The sequence below is a fragment of the Mus musculus genome, chromosome 4, assembly GCF_000001635.26.
Source record: "Mus musculus strain C57BL/6J chromosome 4, GRCm38.p6 C57BL/6J".
Taxonomy (NCBI): Eukaryota; Metazoa; Chordata; class Mammalia; order Rodentia; family Muridae; genus Mus; species Mus musculus.
The window spans coordinates 140,810,756-140,829,357 of record NC_000070.6 but is presented as its reverse complement, the minus strand read 5'-3'; the positions used below and the strand labels follow the sequence as shown (position 1 = coordinate 140,829,357).

At 55.1% G+C, this 18,602-nt stretch overlaps 1 protein-coding gene and 1 long non-coding RNA gene across 2 annotated transcripts in view; one reads left to right on the top strand and one right to left on the bottom strand.

Moving 5' to 3' along the window:
• Padi1 (peptidyl arginine deiminase, type I) overlaps positions 1 to 16,377 on the top strand; it is a 32,798-nt gene extending 16,421 nt beyond the window's left edge. The window contains exons 6-16 of the mRNA NM_011059.2: positions 79 to 204; positions 1,095 to 1,267; positions 1,353 to 1,456; positions 2,392 to 2,515; positions 2,752 to 2,859; positions 4,385 to 4,536; positions 9,487 to 9,631; positions 10,400 to 10,493; positions 10,985 to 11,064; positions 12,107 to 12,232; positions 14,504 to 16,377. Coding sequence (NP_035189.1) covers positions 79 to 204; positions 1,095 to 1,267; positions 1,353 to 1,456; positions 2,392 to 2,515; positions 2,752 to 2,859; positions 4,385 to 4,536; positions 9,487 to 9,631; positions 10,400 to 10,493; positions 10,985 to 11,064; positions 12,107 to 12,232; positions 14,504 to 14,737 — 1,466 coding nt within the window. The 3' untranslated portion in view covers positions 14,738 to 16,377. The remainder of the gene's footprint in view (positions 1 to 78; positions 205 to 1,094; positions 1,268 to 1,352; positions 1,457 to 2,391; positions 2,516 to 2,751; positions 2,860 to 4,384; positions 4,537 to 9,486; positions 9,632 to 10,399; positions 10,494 to 10,984; positions 11,065 to 12,106; positions 12,233 to 14,503) is intronic.
• On the bottom strand, positions 11,847 to 18,365 carry Gm13032 (predicted gene 13032). The gene is made up of 3 exons (NR_045944.1): positions 18,255 to 18,365; positions 15,091 to 16,164; positions 11,847 to 12,662 (listed from the first exon to the last, which is right to left on the bottom strand). It is a non-coding gene; the product is annotated as a predicted gene 13032 (long non-coding RNA).
• Positions 18,366 to 18,602: the final 237 nt, after the last annotated feature.

The window sequence follows — 18,602 nt, the reverse complement described above, 5'->3', positions numbered from 1 at the left end:
GCATGGGAGGTGAGGAGGAGGGAAGGAGTGGGGGTCTGGGTTGTTGTTGGGGGCTTGTCTCAAAAGCCACTCTCCCAGACCTGCAGGACATGTCCCCAATGGTGCTGAGTTGTGGTGGCCCTGATGAGCTTTTTGAGAGCCACAAGCTGGTCTTGAAGGCATCTTTGTCAGATTCCAGAAGACTGAAGGTCTTCTGTGCCCGGGGTGAGTGGCTGTGGCCTGTCACATCTTTCCTCCTTCCGTGCTCCCTGGGTCTGTCACCCTTCAGTAACTCACTGTGGCTTGCATGGCTACTCCATCAGGGAACAGTATGACAAGCAAGGTCGGGGCCCCAACTGCTCCTCCCATTGCACAGTGGGAGAAACTGAGGCCTAAACACAGTCACTGCCACACAGCCAGGTAGAGGGAGAGCTCCAAGCCAGGCTTCTTGGGCACCAAGGTCCCTAACCCCCCTCGCTCCCCCAACCCTCCCCCGCTGACCCCATATAACTCATTGGCTCCTCAAGCACTGAATTCTTGTGGTCTGGTGGCCCCGCCCAAGCAGGAGAGGGAGGGGCAGGAACCTTAGAGCCTGGGACCCAGGTCCTGGCTTCAAATCCTGACTGAATTGCTGGAGTTTATAATCAGAATCTGCGACTTTAAGGGACTGGGGTGCAGCTCAGTGGTGGTATCTTTAATAACCTCAACCCCACCAGAAGCCACTCCCACTACCTTCTGACACCATCAATGAGGTTCATCCACTGTGCATACGCACAGCCGCTTCATTGCTTCTTTGTGGGTGTGTAATAGTCCATGTATGGATTACCTTATTTGACATAATTTGTTTACAAGCACCGTGGACAGACATTTGGGTCCTCATCACCTTTTGAGTCAGATGCTTTTCTCTATTTGTCTGCTATACACTTGACCTAAGGCTCAGAGAGGTTGAGTCATTGAGCCAAGGTCACACAGCTTCTGCATAGTAGCACTGGAAGAGAACTGAAGCAGACCTCCCCAGGGGTGCTTCGGCCCAGATTCCGGCCACAGGTTTCCTGTCCTCCTGTCCTGCCAGCCCCAACCCTGTCCCCACACTGGCCTGACCCTGTTCTCCTTAGGTGGGACATCCCTCTCCAACTACAAACAGGTGCTAGGGCCCCGTCACAGCTCCTATGAGGTGGAAAGGCATTCTGGGGAGAGGGCCATCCAGTTCTACGTGGAAGGGCTCGCCTTCCCCGACGCCAGTTTCTCAGGGCTGCTCTCTCTCAGTGTCAGCCTGGTGGACACACGGGTAGGTTCAATACGAGGGATGTGTCAAGGGAGAGGTGTGTGGCACCCAGGAACCCACAAAACCACTGAGCTCTCCTCTCCCCCAGCCCCTCTCTGAGGTGTCAGTCTTCACTGACAGCGTGACCTTCCGGGTGGCCCCCTGGATCATGACCCCCAACACTCAGCCGCCCCTGGAGCTGTATGTGTGCAGGTGAGCCCCCAGCCCCGCCTTGCCAAAACCAGAGAGGTAAGTGAGCAGTGCGGCCACACAGCTGGCCAGCCATCATTCAGGAATGGTGTCACATCCCCTGAGCTGCCACAGGACTGCAGTGGAGGTCAGGACACAGCCACCAGCACCTGCTCTAAGTCTGATGGCCCAGAAGCCTTGACTTCAGTCTGGGTAGTGGGGCCAGGTGTGGTGGTGCAGGCCCGCCATCCTTCATTTGGGAGGTACAGGGAGGAGGACTGGGAGTTCAAATCTAGCCTCTGCTACATGAGACCCTGGGTGGTGGAGGTGAGCCCCACATTTGTGCTAGTGACTGTAGGGACCTGGCCTCACCCTTCTTGGGTCACTACTGCATTTTCTGAGTATCTAGGGACCCAGCCACAGGGCCCACACCGAGTCTGACCCATTCTGGCTGTCGTGAGCCTTCTGCCACGGCCTGGTATCTGGTGGCCTCTGCTGGCCAGCCCTTGAGATATCACAGGTAGAGGTGAAAGACAGGCCCACTGAACTAGATGCAGATTCAAGGAAGGTGTGTTCAAGCAGTGTTATCTGTACACTTGGAGCCAGGAGTGTCCCAGCCTCCTGTCTGCTCAGAGTCTTCACCTTCACTCTGCTCTGAGAAGACCAGGCTAGCCCACTTACTGATATTCCACCAGTGACATCAATCCTGGGTCACCTCCATAGCCACCCTGGACTGCCTGGGATGGTTCAGGCACCCTGGCTCTGGGCTCCACAGCCTGGCTTTGCTCTGTTCATGCACTGGTCATCTGATGTGATCTAAGAACAAGGACCCCCCCCACACACACACACACAAGTCTCCTAGCCCCTCCAAGGTATAGATAGATCTGAAGCTCAGAGCTCAGGAACACCGTCCTGGATCAACTGGATTCTGGTCCTAGCTGCTGTCACTGTCCTTGCAGCGTGACAGATATCCACGGCCGCAATGACAAGTTCCTGGAGGACATGTCCCACCTGGCCACAAAGGCCAACTGCAAACTAGTGGTCTGTCCCCGGGCAGAGAATCGCAACGATCGCTGGATCCAGGTGTGTGCAAGGCTGACACAGAGAAGAACTGTGAATGGGTGGTAGGTGACAGCCTGGCCTGCCTGGCTGGAGCCAGAGCAACCAGGACAGAGCTAGGAGCCATCCTCCAGCAGGAGAAATCTCCCCTGCCTCCTCCAGACGCCCTGACTCTGGGATGGGTCTCCTGTGTCCTTCTGGGGTCATCTTTCCTGAAAACCCCTGAGGAGGACCGCTGTAGGTCTTTCTTCCTCACACAGGACGAGTTGGAGTTTGGCTACATTGACGCACCTCACAAATCCTTCCCTGTGGTCTTTGATTCCCCCCGAAACAGAGGCTTGAGGGACTTCGCCCTTAAGAGGATCCTGGTATGTGGCCCAAGTACACAGGGATGGGATGGGGGAGCTGGGGGATTACCGTGGCTCCTCTCCTGGGAGCCCTGGTGGAACTTTAGGGTCCAGAGAGTGGTGTGCGCACTGACAGCAAGCAGGAGAGTGGGTGGAAGGGTCCATCTGAGAATGCAAACCACATGCAAATCATATGCAAATAGAGACCCACTCCCACCACAGCTGCATCCTGGGAGAAGCATAACAGCAAAGTTCTTGGTCAGAGGCTCATTCTCAGTGGTGGGGAGTCAACGGGAATGCCAGCCCTGACTGGGAGGGGCAATGTACCCTAGTGAGCATGCCGCGCCAGGAACTGCGCTACTTCCTGTTCCGGGATGGCAGCAGGTGCCACAGCTCACACTGCCCTCGAGCTTTCAGGACCAAGGACACGGAGGCTAGGGAGGTTAAGCACCTTGCCAACTCAGTAAGGCAGTGGGGCACTTCAGGCCCCTGCCTGACAGTCGGCCGCACTTTCTCCCGAGGTGGCCTTGTTTCTGTGGGTTTGTGGGCCCCAAGTCTCCTGCAGAGTGAGCGTCTGCGGGGTCCGGAGGGCCCCGGCTTTTGGCACTGCAGTCCCTCGGCCTCTGTTCCCTTTGAGGACATGGTCTTCTTTCTTCTTGGCTCACGGTGTAGGTTGAGGCTTCTGAAGGCCTCCTTTTCCTGATTGGTGTATTGAGAGTCCCGAGCTGCTCACGAGATTTAATGTGTGGTGTATTTCTCTCTCTCTCTCTCTCTCTCTCTCTCTCTCTCTCTCTCTCTCTCTCTCTCTCTCTCTCTCTCTCAGTGTGTGTGTGTGTGTGTGTGTGTGTGTGTGTGTGGCCTCAGCAGCCACCCATTTATTTTTATGAGACAGTGGTCTCTCATTGGCCTGGGACTTGCCTGTCAGGCTAGGCTAGCCAACCAGTAGGTCCCAGAGTTCCACACATGTCTACCCCACCTCCCAGTACTGGAGTGGCAAGGCTGTGAAATCATACAAGAGAGGGGTTGCTGGTACCAAGGGAGGCACACAGCTGGGTGCTGCGGCCTGCTGTACTGGGCTGAGTGTGGCTGAGGGTGACCCTGGCGGACACCCATCTCAGATAGCATACAGGGGCTGGTCCTACCAGCCCAGTGGCTACCACCCCAGGCTTTTCTGTGGCTGCTGGGGATCACACTCGGGTCCTCATGCTTTCGTGGCCGGTGCTTGCTTTTCCTCTGGAGCCATCTTCGCAGCCCTTACCTGCTTCATTCTCCCTTCCTTCCCTAGCCAATATCTGTCTTCCATGACTGTCCATCCATGAGTCCCTTAGACATACGCTGCTCGATCAAGGGCCTGGTGACTCTCTGCTCTCCTCTGGGCAGTGACTTGATCTGATCAGAGTGTAGAACAGGGCTTGGTAGGTTTGAATGGAAGCAGGCTTTCAGCAGAGAGCCAGGGAGCAGATATCCCATGTCCTCGCTTCTGCTAGGCATGGCTCCTTCCCCCCTGACCCTCCTGTCTGGGGGGCTTCTCATGGCACCTCTCTAGGGTCCTGACTTTGGATATGTGACCCGGGAGATCGAGTTCGCAGGTGCCTCTGGCCTGGATTCCTTCGGCAACCTGGATGTGAGCCCACCGGTGAGGGTGGGCAACACAGACTACCCCCTCGGCAGAATCCTCATTGGTGGCAGCTTCCCCAAGTGAGTGGCTTGGAAGGGTGTCGGGTGGGGGAGGACTCAGTAAGCTCACCCACGTGGCTCTCTGGACTAAGAGGTGCTCTCCAGGACCCATGGAAGGACTGTCACAGAGTCCAGACTGGAAGATGCTCTCCAGTCCATGGGAATGACTTTCCAACAGATTATAAGGTCTCAGGGTCAAATTAGTGGGCCAGAGTCTGATAAGCATAATCGACACATTAAGCCAGCACGTCAGAGGCTGGGGATGAGCTCCGTTGAAAGAGCTTGCCCAACATGCGTGAGTACCTACCTGGGTTGGATCTCCAGCGTGGAGTAAGTAATCCAAGAGAGGTGCACAGACTGTGATCCCAGCACTTGGGTGGGTAGAGGCAGGAGGATCAGAAGTTCATGGTTATTTTCAGCTACATTGAGAATTCAAAAGCCAGCCTGGACTAATGAGAACCTGTCTAAAGTCAGCCAAGCTGGGAGGTGACATGCCCTCTGCCACATAAGCAGGGACAGAATGGGAAGCCAGTCGCTGTTATCCTGTCTTGGAAGGGTCCAGAGGCAGAATAGGCAGCTGGAACTGAGCGAGTAACCAGCTAGGTACCCTCGTGGCAGGGCATCTCGGCGGCCCTATGCCGACCAGCTGTGATGGAGCAGAGGTCAAGATTCAGTTAACACGTAGACAGATGCCTGCTTACTACACCGAGTGGGTTCCTCCCCTCCCCCAAGTAGCCCACAGGAGCACCACTCAACCACAAACCCTGGATAACCTTTTCATTTGTGAAGCTTGGTATGGAGCCTGGGTGTGCCCTAACTCATCCTCTGAGGCCCAGCTGGCCTCTGACAGTAGAAAGGTCACATAGCCTCAGGTGGAAAGCCCAAGGCTGTGAAATCATACAAGGGAGAGGTTGCTGGTACCAAGGGAGGCACACAGCTGGGTGCCGCGGCCTGCTGTACTGGGTTGAGTGTAGCTGGGGGTGACCCTGCCGGACACCCATCTCAGATAGCGTACAGGGGCTGGTCCTACCACAGCCTGGGCTTCAGGCCTGGAGGGCTTCAGGGAGGGAGCTGTGAGTCTCTGGAGTCCGATGCCCACAAATGTGAGCTGTGCTGCTCAGCCGCAGTCACCACGGTGTGCGGCAAATTGTCAGTGGTCAGTTTGTTCATTCACATTAAGGTCACGTGCCAGGCACGTGGGTGTGGAGCATGGTGGTACAACCCTGTAACCCCAGTATGCAAGAGGGTGAAACAGGAAAGCCGTGAGTTCAAAGCCAGGCCAGGCTGCAGTGAGGTGTGTGTCTCCAAAACCAAAAACCCAAACAAAACAAAACCTAAATTAAAATTACAACTAGAAAGGAAAAGAACGAAGCAAAACAAACAAAAAAGCAGCATCCAGAAGAGGACATTCTAAGGATGCGGAGAGGGCAATGCTGGTACTTTTTAAATAAATGATTTCTTTTCTATCCCATGCCTCATTTTCTCTAGCTGTAAAATGGGCCCTAATAAAACAGCCCTCTCGCTTGGGGCTGGCCGGATTGCCTACTGGGCAAGGTGCCTGCTTTGCAAGTGTGAAGGTCTGGGTTTAGAACCTCAGCAGCCATGTTAGAAGCCAAGCATGACAGCCTACGTCTGTAATCCCAGCACTGGTGGGAGGGGCAGAGACAAGAAATCCCTGGGGCTCACAGGGCTGCCAACCTAGCTGAAGCAGTAAGCCCCAAGTTCAGTGAGAGGCCCTGCCCCCTGAAATAAGGTGGGAAGCCATAGAGAAGGACACCTGATGTCGGCTTCTGGCTTCTGTGTGTGTATGTTGGAGTAGGGGGTGGAGGAGGTATACCTGCCCCAGTCAGGAGCACACACAGTTGGGGTAGGGGGTGGAGGGGGCATATTTGTCCCAGTCAGGAGCTTTCCCCTCCCCTTTCAAGCTGCAGAGACTTTCTGGACCCTCTAGGTTCTCGTGAAGGACCTGCAAAGAAGGCAGAGTCTCCAGGTGCCCATCAACTGTGGCCCACTGAGGAGCTGTACGTCAGCCTATAGACTGTTAAAAGCCAGGAATAAGACCCTTAGTGGACAGATGAGGCCCTGGTGCTCAGAGAGGGATAGCTACCGATTTAGAGCCACACGGGATTAGTGATACAGTCAGAAGCCAGGTGTCCTCTGTGGGTCCCAGTGTAAAAGTTAGTAGTTGGCCTGCTGTCCTGAGCTAGAGCTTGCCAGAGGGTTTAGCGAGATGGGAAGAGACCAGTGGGCAGGGGCTGAAGCTGAGGGAGAAAGAAAGGAGGGGCCCATTGGCACAAGGTGAGGAAGGGGACAGGGTGACCCTCAGATGGTAACTTTGCTAATATGTGTGTATCCCAGGACGATCTTCTTTGGTTGGTTGGTTTTTCGAGACAGGGTTTCTCTGTGTTGCCCTGGCTGTCCTGGAACTCACTCTGTAGACCAGGCTGGCCTGGAACTCAGAGATGGACCTGCCTTTTCCTCCCCAGTGCTGGGATTATAGACATGCGCCACCACGCCGGCTCAGGATGATCTTGGGGACTACAAGTGGTATTAAGCATAAGAGTCTAAGCCAAGCTCACAGGAGGTACCCAACAGACTAGATCCTTTCTTGGCTGCCTTGGGTTTTCCACTCAACGAGATCAGGCCTTTGAACAAGTCTGCCCCCTGGTGGTGTCTTTGGCTATGATGCAGAGATGGATCTGACTGCTCATAATGTACAGATGACTCTCCTGGGGCTTGGACCCCTTTGCCTCAGCCTCCGGAAGGGAGGGTGGGAGAGGGCTCCAAGGAGGAGTGTGGCTCTGCACCTACTGAATTGTTTCTCATTGTTTTCAAAGATGGCCTTCAAAACAACCCACACTATACTGGATTAGCAGACATAAGAACGTGGTTCCCACCTTCTTTGTTTGTTTGTTTGTTTGTTCGAGACAGGGTTTCTATGTGTAGCCCTGGCTATCCTGGAATGCACTTTGTAGACCAGGCTGGTCTCGAACTCAGAAATCTGCCTGCCTCTGCCTCCCACGTGCTGGGATTAAAGGCATGCGCCACCACTGAACCCAGTTCCAAGCAGGAGCATCATCATCTGCACATTCCCAGAACTCCAGTCACTATAAATTATGGACTTTTGGGTTATTTTTAATGTTTTGAGGAAGAGTCTCATGTAGCCCTGGCTGACATCAAACTCAAAATACAGGAGGATCCCCCACCTCTGCCTCTCAGATACTGTACCACCACACCCTGTCTACGTGGTACCAGGGATTGAGCCCAAGACCTCGTGCACACTAAGCAAGCACTGCATTAACTGAGCCACCTCTGAAGCCTCTAGACAGGGCTGCTCCAAACCATTTGCATCATTCACCAGTGTTTCTGAAGCAGAGATTACGTGAGGGGGCGGGGCTTCAGCAGAGAACAACTGAGAACCCTAAGTCCTGCTCTGATAGGGTGTGCACCTCAGCAGAGGGTGAGACCCAGGCAAGTAATATCCCAGGTGGTAGCCAGTGCCACGGAGAAAAAAAAAAAAGAAGCTATGAAGGGAGTTGGGACATGGCTTCCATTTGTCCAAACCTCAGAGAAAGGTGGCAAGATTTGAGTTACCATCACATCTTGCAAGAGAGGAAGAGGCAAGAGGGGAGCCATGGGACCATGGGGAGAGGTTTGTGATTCCAGCCGGAGGGCAGAGTAGATGTAAAGGTCCTGGGGCAGGAATGTGTCTGGTAAGTTCAGGGGTCCGCAGGAGACCAGAATGAGTGGAGCAGAGAGGGTCAGGGCCAGGCTGGGGTCAGGTAGACATCGGGCCGTGAGGAAGTCAGGGGGAGCTAGGCAGGGGCCAGGCAGTTTCTGGAGGGGAGATGGGAATGAGGCCATCTGAAAGAGAGGCATAGTCTGATGTTTGAAAGCCTTCCTCTGGATAGATCAGAAGGGATGAAGTTCACAGTGTGCATCCAGGAGAGGGACAGGCCACCGGTCACCCAGAGAGGACGGCCCCCCGCTGGCTGCGAAGGATGAGGAGGGTTGATTGGTGCCGTTCCTTGTTTAGGGCAGGACCACTCCATAGGAAGCAGGTCTGAGAGCTTGTGGGTGGCGTGGCCTTAAGCTGGGCAGTCTGTCAGGAACAGGGTCATTTTATTTAAATAAAATAAATCTTCCAGTGGGTCCTCTTCTCAGAGGGAAACTAAGGCTCAGAGAGCCAAGAAAAGACAGTCTGGGCCACACAGCCGTCAGAGCCAGATCTTAAGGGTTTCAAGGCCATCGATTTGAAGCCCAAGCCTGGGGCTGCAGCTCAGTTGGTGACATGCCTGAACCCCCAGCACTGTATGAACCGGTTGTAGTCTTGCTTGCTTGTGATCCCAGCACTTGGGAGCTAGAAGCAGGAGGATCAGGAGTTCAAAGCCATCCTCAGCTACACGGGGAGGTCCGGGAGGAGGCTCCTGCCGCATCCTCCGGGGGTAAAAGGGGGTTAGGAAATGCTAGATCTCATCTCAGGAATGTCTGGGGGTTGGGCGTGGAGAACCCCAAATGCCCCAGGCAGTGTGTGACTCTAACACTCTGGAGTGAATAAGATTGGTTTTTTTCCTTTTTCAGACTCCACAGCGTGATTGGCTGGGCTCAGAAGGCCTTAATCAAACAAGCTCCACCCCCTTGCCAAACCTGACCCCTGGCCCTGGCCTGGCCTGCATCCACCATGTCACCTGTCCCCTGACCTAGGGTGTCTGCCTCCCTTCTCTTGGGATGTCCTCCCACCCTCTGCTGCCAATGGCCTCAGCTTTGGCTTCAAATTTCCCGGCCTATAATAGGTAGACTGAGGCCCTGACCTTTCTCAGCCGTGTGGCCAAGATGGTGTCACCTTAGCTCAGTGTAGCCAAGATTGAGTCACCTTAGCTCTCTAAGCCTCAGTTTCCCCTCTGGTAAAGAGGACCTGCTCAGAAGGTTATAAGAACAAAAGGCGTCTGACTGAGCGTCTCTTCCCACCAGGCCCAGTGGGCGGCGGATGGCCAGAGTGGTGCGTGACTTCCTGCAGGCCCAGCAGGTGCAGTCTCCTGTGGAACTCTACTCCGACTGGCTTTCCGTGGGCCACGTGGATGAGTTTCTGAGCTTCGTGCCCACCTCTGACCAAAAGGTGGGACCCCTGCTCCACTACCCCACAGACTTCCATTTGAGTCACCTCTGCCCCGTCTGGCCTGATGGGGTGGCTCCGGACAGGGGCACTGCCACCAGCTCAGTCCTATGGGGTCATTGCACGTGGGGCTTAGGCTGTGTTAATCAGGGAGTGCTTCCTGGAGGAGTCAAAGGCCTCAGGCCAGGAGGACATGTGTGCTTCCTGCTGGTCCTTTCAGACCCAGACTACTCCATGAATCAGGCAAGAGTTGGAAAAATGACTCAAACACTATATGCCAGACTCACACACACTTTTAGCCATGTAACCCTCCGACAGGCCCATTTATTGACTCCATTTTACAGGTAAGAAAATCGAGGCTCAGAAGGGTTCTGCCCTCACTCAGGTCCGTAGAATCTAAGGCTGGCTGGGGAGGGTTGTACACAGGCGTGGGCTCTGGTTTTCTGCACTGACCACAGAGTCCCACTGTCTTGTGGAGAGGGCTGTGAAGAAAGTGGCCTTCGGACATCATGAACTAAGTACCATGGTGGCCAGACGGTGATTGTGGCATAGCGTGGCGAGAGCTCTGATAAGGGGAGGAACAGTCAACAGCTGGAGGGACACACCTGGATTAGGTGGGAACTGAGTTGCCTGGGAGGCAAAGTGAGCAGGGCTCCAGGTCGGGAGACCAGTGTGGGGAAAGGCCTGCAGGTGGGAAACACGGGCGTGGTGGGTGGGCTCCTGAACTGTCCTTGGATCCATGCCTTGAGCCCTTTGTCCCCTCTATGGCAGGGCTTCCGCCTCCTCCTGGCCAGCCCCAGTGCCTGCCTCCAGCTGTTCCAGGAGAAGAAGGAGGAGGGCTACGGGGAGGCTGAGCAGTTTGATGGTGAGTACCCAAAGCTGTGTCACCTGTCACCTCATGGGGATCCTGTCCTTCCTTCACCATTCCTGGGTGTGTTCCTACAGCTGCCTTGGGGCAAGGAGGGGACCCAAGGAGCCAGGGAGTTGCCCTGGATACCAGTGGGGCCCCTAGGCTGGACTTTGGGAGAGATGCATGGGTCCCACCTGGGTTCAAATGGGCTCAACCTTAGCTGGAGGTGGGGTCAACTGAGGGTATGTGTGCTCTTGGTCACACAGTGTGGGAGGTCAGCATTGGGCGCTGTGAGGAGCCCTGGGGCCTTTCCCCAGTATTTCTGAGTCTTCGCCAGGTCTTCTCTGCAGCTGGAGGCAGCCCCTCAGTGACTGGCCTTTCTCTTTCCCCAACCTACTCCTGTCAGAGCCACTGGCCTGCAATGTGCTTCTCCAGGCCTGGGGGCTTCAGGCAGTGTCCCCGAGCCATGCACAGTCTGTCCCCTGAACACAGTCTGTCCTCCACAGGCCTCAAGCATAAGGCAAAAAGAAGCATCAACGACATCTTAGCTGACAAGCACCTCAGGAGGGATAGCGCGCACGTGCAGGTGAGGGCAGGATGGAGGCTGGATGGTAGCAATGTCCAGCCTGTGGGGGACAGGGCCTGGCCTTAGTTTGCTCTGCAGATTTCTGAGGGTGTGGGATGAGCGTCCTCAGGGGTTGGTGGACTTGGGGACAGGTTGACCGCTCTCAGGCTGCACAGGCTCCTGGAATGCCTGGCTCTGGGGGTGCCCTTCATTTCCACAGACGTTGAATCCAAACACTCACTCCGGAAGCGTGACTGTGAGAGGCAGAGACACGGGGTCCTCAGGAGCCCTGTGCAGAGATCAGGTGGCCCAGGTCTAAGAAGGGATGTGGCTGACCAAAGACAGTGCCTGCCGTGTTCACCGTGCTGGGCTCAGTGAAGGGAGGAGGCCCCTTGGCCCTTCTGCATTATGCCAGGGTCGTTACATAGATGGCTGGGGCTAGCAGAAGTATTAGCCACATGGTGGCTGGGGCAGTATGCTAAAATGACAGGGGCTCGTCAGAGTGTTTCAGTAAGTGGCCAACCTGATGAGCTAAGTCTGATTCCAGAAATCCACATATACTTATAGACACATGCATATACGCATGCACGCACGCACGCACTCACGCGTCACAATTTAAAAATAAGAGCACTGGCTGCTCCTCCAGAGAACTGAGGAGGTCCAATTCCCAGCACCCACGTGGCAAGTCACCACCATCTGTAACTCCAGTTCCAAGACAGCTGGCGCCCTCTTCTGGCCTCCACTGGCACCAGGCATAAACATAGCACACAGGCACACAGGCAGGCAAAACACCCATACACATACAATTTAAAAATAATAATTAAAAAAAATTGTAATCAAGTGACAGGGACCTTCAGAACCAAACTTCAACTTTTCCCTGGCTCTGCACAGTTAGGTGAGCTGCCTTGGGTCTCAGTTTCCCCATTTCGGACACCTGTGAGTCCATTTGCACAAAGCCACTGTGAGGCTTGGAGGCCCCCCCCCCCCAGGAGCGCAGGGCTGCGCACAGGCACAGCGCACTTAAGAGTCCTCTGCATTGGCCCACGGCTTCCCTCTTCCCCAGAAATGCATCGACTGGAACCGCGAGGTGCTAAAGCGGGAGCTGGGCCTCTCCGAGAGCGACATCGTGGACATTCCACAGCTCTTCTTCCTGAAGGGAGCCTACGCTGAAGCCTTCTTTCCTGACATGGTGAGTCCCCGGTGGGTGGGTACGAGGACAGGTGGATACTGAGGCAGCTGGTTCTGCAGTTCCTAAGTGGGGCAGATGCGTATCCTGGGCGTCGCTGATGGCCACAGTGAGCTGGTGTCTTTGGTACCCAGTGGGCAGCAGCTGGAAGGGCTGCTAGATACCCCTCAGCAGGGAAGCCAGTCACACCCAAAGAAGCTCACATTTTCTAGATGGAAAGGTAGACGGGATGTTTCTGCCTTCTGTCCAGAGGTTCACTGGCTTGTTTAGTTCCTACACTTGTGGCTCCCACAAGGGACTGCTGTGTAGGGCTTCCAGGAAGGCAGAACAAATCATAACCATTAGGCAGTTGACAGGCAGATGAGGCCAAGAGCCCTCAGTTGGGCGGGGTCTGAGTGATGCTATCGAAGCAGCCAGCCAGTCAGCCCATTTCCTGTCAGGAAAGGATAAGTGGTGAGGCTCTGGAGTGGGAAGTGTCCCCCCTTCTCTACTGTGCCTTTAACTTGGGTACCTCTCCTCTGTCAAGACCAGAGCAGAACTGAGTTAGGGGAGGAGTGTGCAGGCTGGAGTGAGGGAGTACCTAGGTTCCTGGCTGTCCTTGGCTGTCCCAAGTCCAGAGTCCAGGCTGGCAGGACGCCAAGCTGTTCCTCAGAAACAGGAGTTTTCCCCCTGAGCCTCCCGCGGCTGGGCATCCCAAGGTATTTAACCACATCTCTGGCCTCCTGTAACAACCAAGAGTACCAGGAGTGTAAAATCCATCCCCACTGATCAGGGCTGCTTGAAGGGAGCCTGTGCCTTCTGCTTGAGCTTTCCCTGCTTGGGCAAGCTCTCTGGCAGTCTGCAGTGTAACATGGCATCCCCCAAGCCATCGGGATGACGTGTGGCTTGCAGATAACAACCTGAGACAGGAAGTGATTTTAACCTACCCAGCCACGTGTGCTAATGGCTGCTTGCATCTGAAACACTGAAGGACCACTGGGCGTGGCTGAGATTATAGCTCATGATCTTGGACTCCTCCCACCCCCACCCCACCCCCAGACAAGGTCACTCTATGAAACAGCAACTCACTTTGCAGACCAGGCTGGCCTCAAACTCTTAACTCTAGGAGCAGAGTCCTAACCATGGCAATAAGCATGGCTTCTTATTCTTCTCCCTGCCCTTGGATTCCCTGCAACCTCCCCCCCCCTCCAACATGTGCACCCCAGCCCATGGAGTGGGCAACAAGTTTTTGTGACCTTGGTAATGTTACTTGACCTGTCTGAACCACAACCCCGGGGCAGGGGGTGGGGAGGACTGTGAGATTTAGGGATGACCTTTCTGGAGTACACGGATTCTCAGTAAGGGCTGAGGACTAACAGGATGCTGTGAACAGCCAGGCAAGCTGTGTACTGCAGAGGTGTCGCCACGCTAGTGAGTGAAAGATACACACACACACATACACACACACACACAGGAGATATGACTGCTCCTAAACGTGGCAGAGATAAAAGGGAGTTTTTGGTTTTTGTTTTGTTTTTTAGATAAAAGGGAGCATATAGCCAGAGTGAACAGACCCTTCCTGAGCTGGGTCATGTGAGAAGAGGGAGGAGGAGAGACAGAGACAGGAAAATAAAAGAGTAGACAAAAAAAAAAAAATAAAGGTGGGGGGCTGAGTAACCAAAATGGCTGGATTATAGAGGGAAGGGCAGCCTGGTCCCTGGGCTCAAGGGTTCAGAGTAGAGGTTCTGGTGTGCCAGCCAGGAGGACCCCGTAACAGGTAGGGACTGAGGGATGCTGGGAGAACCTGGTGGCCAGAGCAGCTTTGATAGATTAAAAAGGCACCTCAGGTGGCCATTTGACCTGAGTTTGAGACTTAATGGTGAGGACAGTTAGCACATTTCATCTCTGGTTGTGACAAACTTGTTACAATATGACAAAAGATGGAAGAAGGAACTGGAGGACCGCAGACCGCCATTGGTACAGTTAGCCAAGCCCCGGGTTGTTACCGCAGGAAACATTGTACCACTGAGCTACCCCCGGCAAGCCTTCCCCACCTCTTACTTTTTTTTTTGAGATATGTCTTATTTATGTAGCCCAGGCTAGCCTCAGACTCACCATCTTTCTGCTTACGACTCCCAATTTATAATGGGCACATACCCCAACCCAATCTGAGACCCGAGTTCCTGACCAACCCCTAATTCTGCAGAGGATGGATCAGCAGAGCCAGAACCCAGAAGGAGTCCAGCGGTGCGGTGCATCCGGGGCCACTGAGACTCTTCTTCCTCTCTCTCGCAGGTCAACATGGTGGTTCTCGGCAAGTACCTGGGCATCCCTAAGCCCTTCGGCCCGCTCATCAATGGTCGCTGCTGCCTGGAGGAGAAGGTGCGCTCCCTGCTGGAGCCGCTGGGTCTGCGCTGCGTCTTTATCGACGACTTTCTCTTTTACCACCAACTGCTCGGAGAGATCCACTGTGGCACCAACGTGCGGAGGAAACCTTTTACCTTTAAGTGGTGGAACTCCGTGCCCTGAGCCTGCCCGACCACCACCCTTGCTTCCCAGCTGATGGGAGTCCCAGGGCAAGGGCAAGGGCCACGAACCAGCCTCCACCCTCCTTGGGCCTGAAAGTGGGCTGGCTACTGTGGTCAGCTGAGCGCCAGGAGGACAACACACTTCTTCGTTCCTGGAGTCGCCTGCCCTGCCCTGGAGACTATCGCCACTTTTCCTTCTCCCATTCCCAGCTAGAGCCCTGAGAGGGTCAAGGCCGGAAGTTGAGCCTGTTCAAGGTGTGGCCTCCGCAGCCACGCCCCACTTTGAGCTGTCCCACCCCCAACCCTCCACCTCTCTGAAACCCGAGAAAAATAGCTCTGGAACGAAATGCCCACCTTGCCAGGACCCTGGGGCAAGAGCACCGTGGTTTCATATGACTCCTGGATTGCGTAAGATGTAAAGGAAGATTTGGGGCGTCCTTCTTCCCAAAGGACCTCAGGCCATGGCCCTCTGGCACCGTTCAGTTCAACGGAGGCAAGCAAGGGCAGGAAAACTCAGTCCTTGAAAGCGAGCAGGCACAAAAGCCCCTCTAATGCTCAACTCCATCCAGTCCGACCTCTGCAGGATGCTCGTTACCTGCCGGAGCAGCCTTTAATTATGAGCCCTGGTGCTTCCTGTTGGAAGATGCCGCGGGCCATAGGGAGCCCGTCGTAAGTCTGCAAGCGTGGGTGGGGGTGGGCAGGAAGGTTGGACCAGGAAAGCAGAGAGCTTGCCCATCTTGGGGTGGGGAACCTGGAAGCCTGGGACTCGTGGCTGGGTGTTTAGGGCCCCTGAACCTGAAGGCTGTTGGTCCAGATGTGGAGGGGGTGGGGCCCAAGGTATTAGGAGAGGGTGGGGTAGGTCATTAAGTTACATCTGGAGGTGAGGCCTAATTTCCTCTAATAGTCTCTAATTACTCCCGATCCTGCTGCAGGCAGTGGGAGGGAAGGGCCCACACTCCCCTAGCAGCCAGGGACCCTACACAACATTTGTACTGCCCCAGTAAACCCCATGGCAGGCCTGTGTCCCCCACCCCCACCCCCAGTAGGACAGACAGCTGGCCTGGAGGCTAATAGCACCAGCTGAGGTAACAGAGGCATGTGGAGGCAAGCAGGCAGGCAGACCCAGCTGCAGGGCATGGCTGGCAGAGGCCTGCCATCTTCCTCCTGTGGTCCAGGAGCCACCACAGGCCACTGGATTCTGTCTTGGTATTTTTAGTAGTTTCTGGTGCCACCCCAGACTTGAGGCAGCTGCTGTCACTTCATAACCGGCGGACACTCAGTTAGCGAAGGCTTCCATGAAAGTGTTAGGCTAGGCATGGCCTAGTAGGCATTGGCTCTTCCCCCTTCCAGAAGGGTCTGTGGAACTGGAACCCCATTTGTAGGCTCTCTGCACGAACAGCCTCCTCTATGAGCATGGCCCGGCTGCAGCTGAGACACGGAGAAGGAGAAGAAGAAGATAAAGGAGGATGAGAAGGGTTGGGGCGATGCCCGACCTCTGAAGAGGAGAGGAGACAGGCGACCATGGGAGCAAGTCTTCAGCACCACATGATGGGGACTCTGGAGTTGCCGCTCAGGCTGTCTGGGGTCCTGGCTGACTGGCCACCGTCTTTCTCATCAATAAAAACATCGTTGTGCATTCTTTAACTGGCTGCCTCATTTGCGCCTGGGCCGACAGAGGGATAAGAAAATGAGGGGCCAGCTTCCCTGATCTCCACACCCTAGCACAGATCCCTAGGCTCGGTGCCAGCAGGGCCTCAGGCGGCCCTTGTCAGCTGAGCAGCTTCCTGGGCTGAGGCAGGTGAATGCCAGACAGCCGCTGATTCGACAGAATCCTTGATCCATGGCCACTCCCCCGCGCCGCCCCCCCCCCCCCCGCCTGCCTGAGATACTATCGAGGAGGGACCTGCCTCTTCCTCTTCCTCTTCCTCTCCTCTTCCCTTGGTTTTATGGAAAGAGGTGGGGAGGCTGGCAGAAGGGGGCGATGCTCCAAGGCACCGGGATCCAGGACAGGTCAACGCAATTCCGTAGCCCTGACTCCGGTGCTGAGTTCCCTAGGCCTGGTGGTCTGATCTTCGGAAACATCGCTTCTTTTCATCTTACACACTTGCTGTGATCTCAGACTATTCCCTTTGACAGACATTTTAGCACAAGGCTCATCAGGTCCCCAGCACAATGTGCCAGCACCCTTGGAGGATGCTTACCCACTCTTTCCACCCATCCCCCACAGTCAGGGAGGATGTCTGGAACTTTATCAAGCGTGCTGGTTCTTATCTAACACTGACGCCATTTGCTGGAAACCAGATGCCCTGGGTTCGGGTTGCTTTGGAGAATGCCCTTTCCATACCCTGGGCCACCGCAGAGGGGACAGTCATAGGCTCCAAATGTCAGCCTCCGACTGGTGCAAATGGAGGACCCTAGGAAGTGAGTGGGTTCTGGTCCCTGCCCTGCCCTGGGGGGGCAGCAGCTGGGAGGAGGGACTCTACTCAGCACTTCTGAGCCTCCACAGCCATTATCTCTGCCCGAGCGGGTGACTGGCCACATTTTCTAGACCTGAGGAAACAAGCCCCAGGAGAAGAGATGGAATCCCGTCAGTACGTGGTGCAGCCGATCAAACCCGACTCCCCTGCCCAGAGTCCTTGTTCTTGCAGATACCTCTTGCCTCAGTTTCCCCATCTACAAGAGGGCAACCTACGCTGATATTCTTGGTCCTGATGACATTGGTCACTGTTGTATCATTTACCCCCTTGGGAGGGTTTGACCTCCAACATCAGCCTTAGGAAAGTGAGCCCATATCCACGTTACAACTGCCCAGCTGTGATCCCCTCAGCCAGGGCTCAATTGGTGGTGGTGGTGGGCTGAAGTAAGGTGTGTGTGTGTGTGTGTGTGTGTGTGTGAAGTGCCACCAGGAAGACCCTGAGGTAGGAGGAAGCTCACTCTCTCTCTAGTCTTACAACCCAAGCTTTTAATTAAGAAAGGCGGGCAGAGGTCCAAGAAGGTGGCCCAGTGGGTAAAGGTGCTAGCCACCAAGCCTGACGACTTGGAATGGACCTGGTAGGAGGAAACAAGTCCTCCAGCCTCTGCACAGGTGCCACGGCACAGGTGGGCACCACCTCTCCCAGAAATGTAAAAATCAGACCGATCTAGAAATACATATAGATGGGGAGGGGGGCGAAGCTGGGGATGTGGCTCGGTTGGTAGAGCCTAGCACACACAATGCTCTAGGTGTGATTTCCAACACCAGATAAAATGGAGTAGAGTGGTGCAGATCTGTAATCCCAGCGCTTGGGAGGCAGAAGGATCTGAGGTTTAAGACTGTTGTTAACCTCATAGTGAGTTTGGAGTATTTGAGACTCAGAGAGAGAGAGAGAGAGAGAGAGAGAGAGAATAAAAAGAGAGGAAGATGGGTGGAGAGAAGGGGGAGGGGAAGAGGCAGGGGGAAGGGGAAGAACGGGGGGGAGGGGGGAGGGGAGGAAGAGGGAAAGGGGGAGGGAGAGGGGGAGGAGCGAGGCAAGACCAACATTTCTCATAGGTTTGCATGAAGCATCCAGGGGCCACCTGCACTTCCGGTTGCCTGCACCAGGGTGAAGTGGGGCCTTGCATCCTGCATCCTCAGCGGCCCTTCCAGCAGTGTAAACAGAGGCAAGAGGACAGAGACAGGCCAGGACAAAGCCCTGGGTTCCCCTGCGTGTCCTCCCCCTCCCCCTCCCCCTAACCACCCCAGATGTGCTGGCCAAGCACCTGTGGGGACTTGTTTTCTCTCTAGGTAGAAATTAACTCCTTGGGTGCCCTGGGGTGGGAGCCCCAGGTTCATATGCAAATATCAGAACCCTTCCGGCCAGTCCTGAAGAGAGGATTGGCTCTTTGGC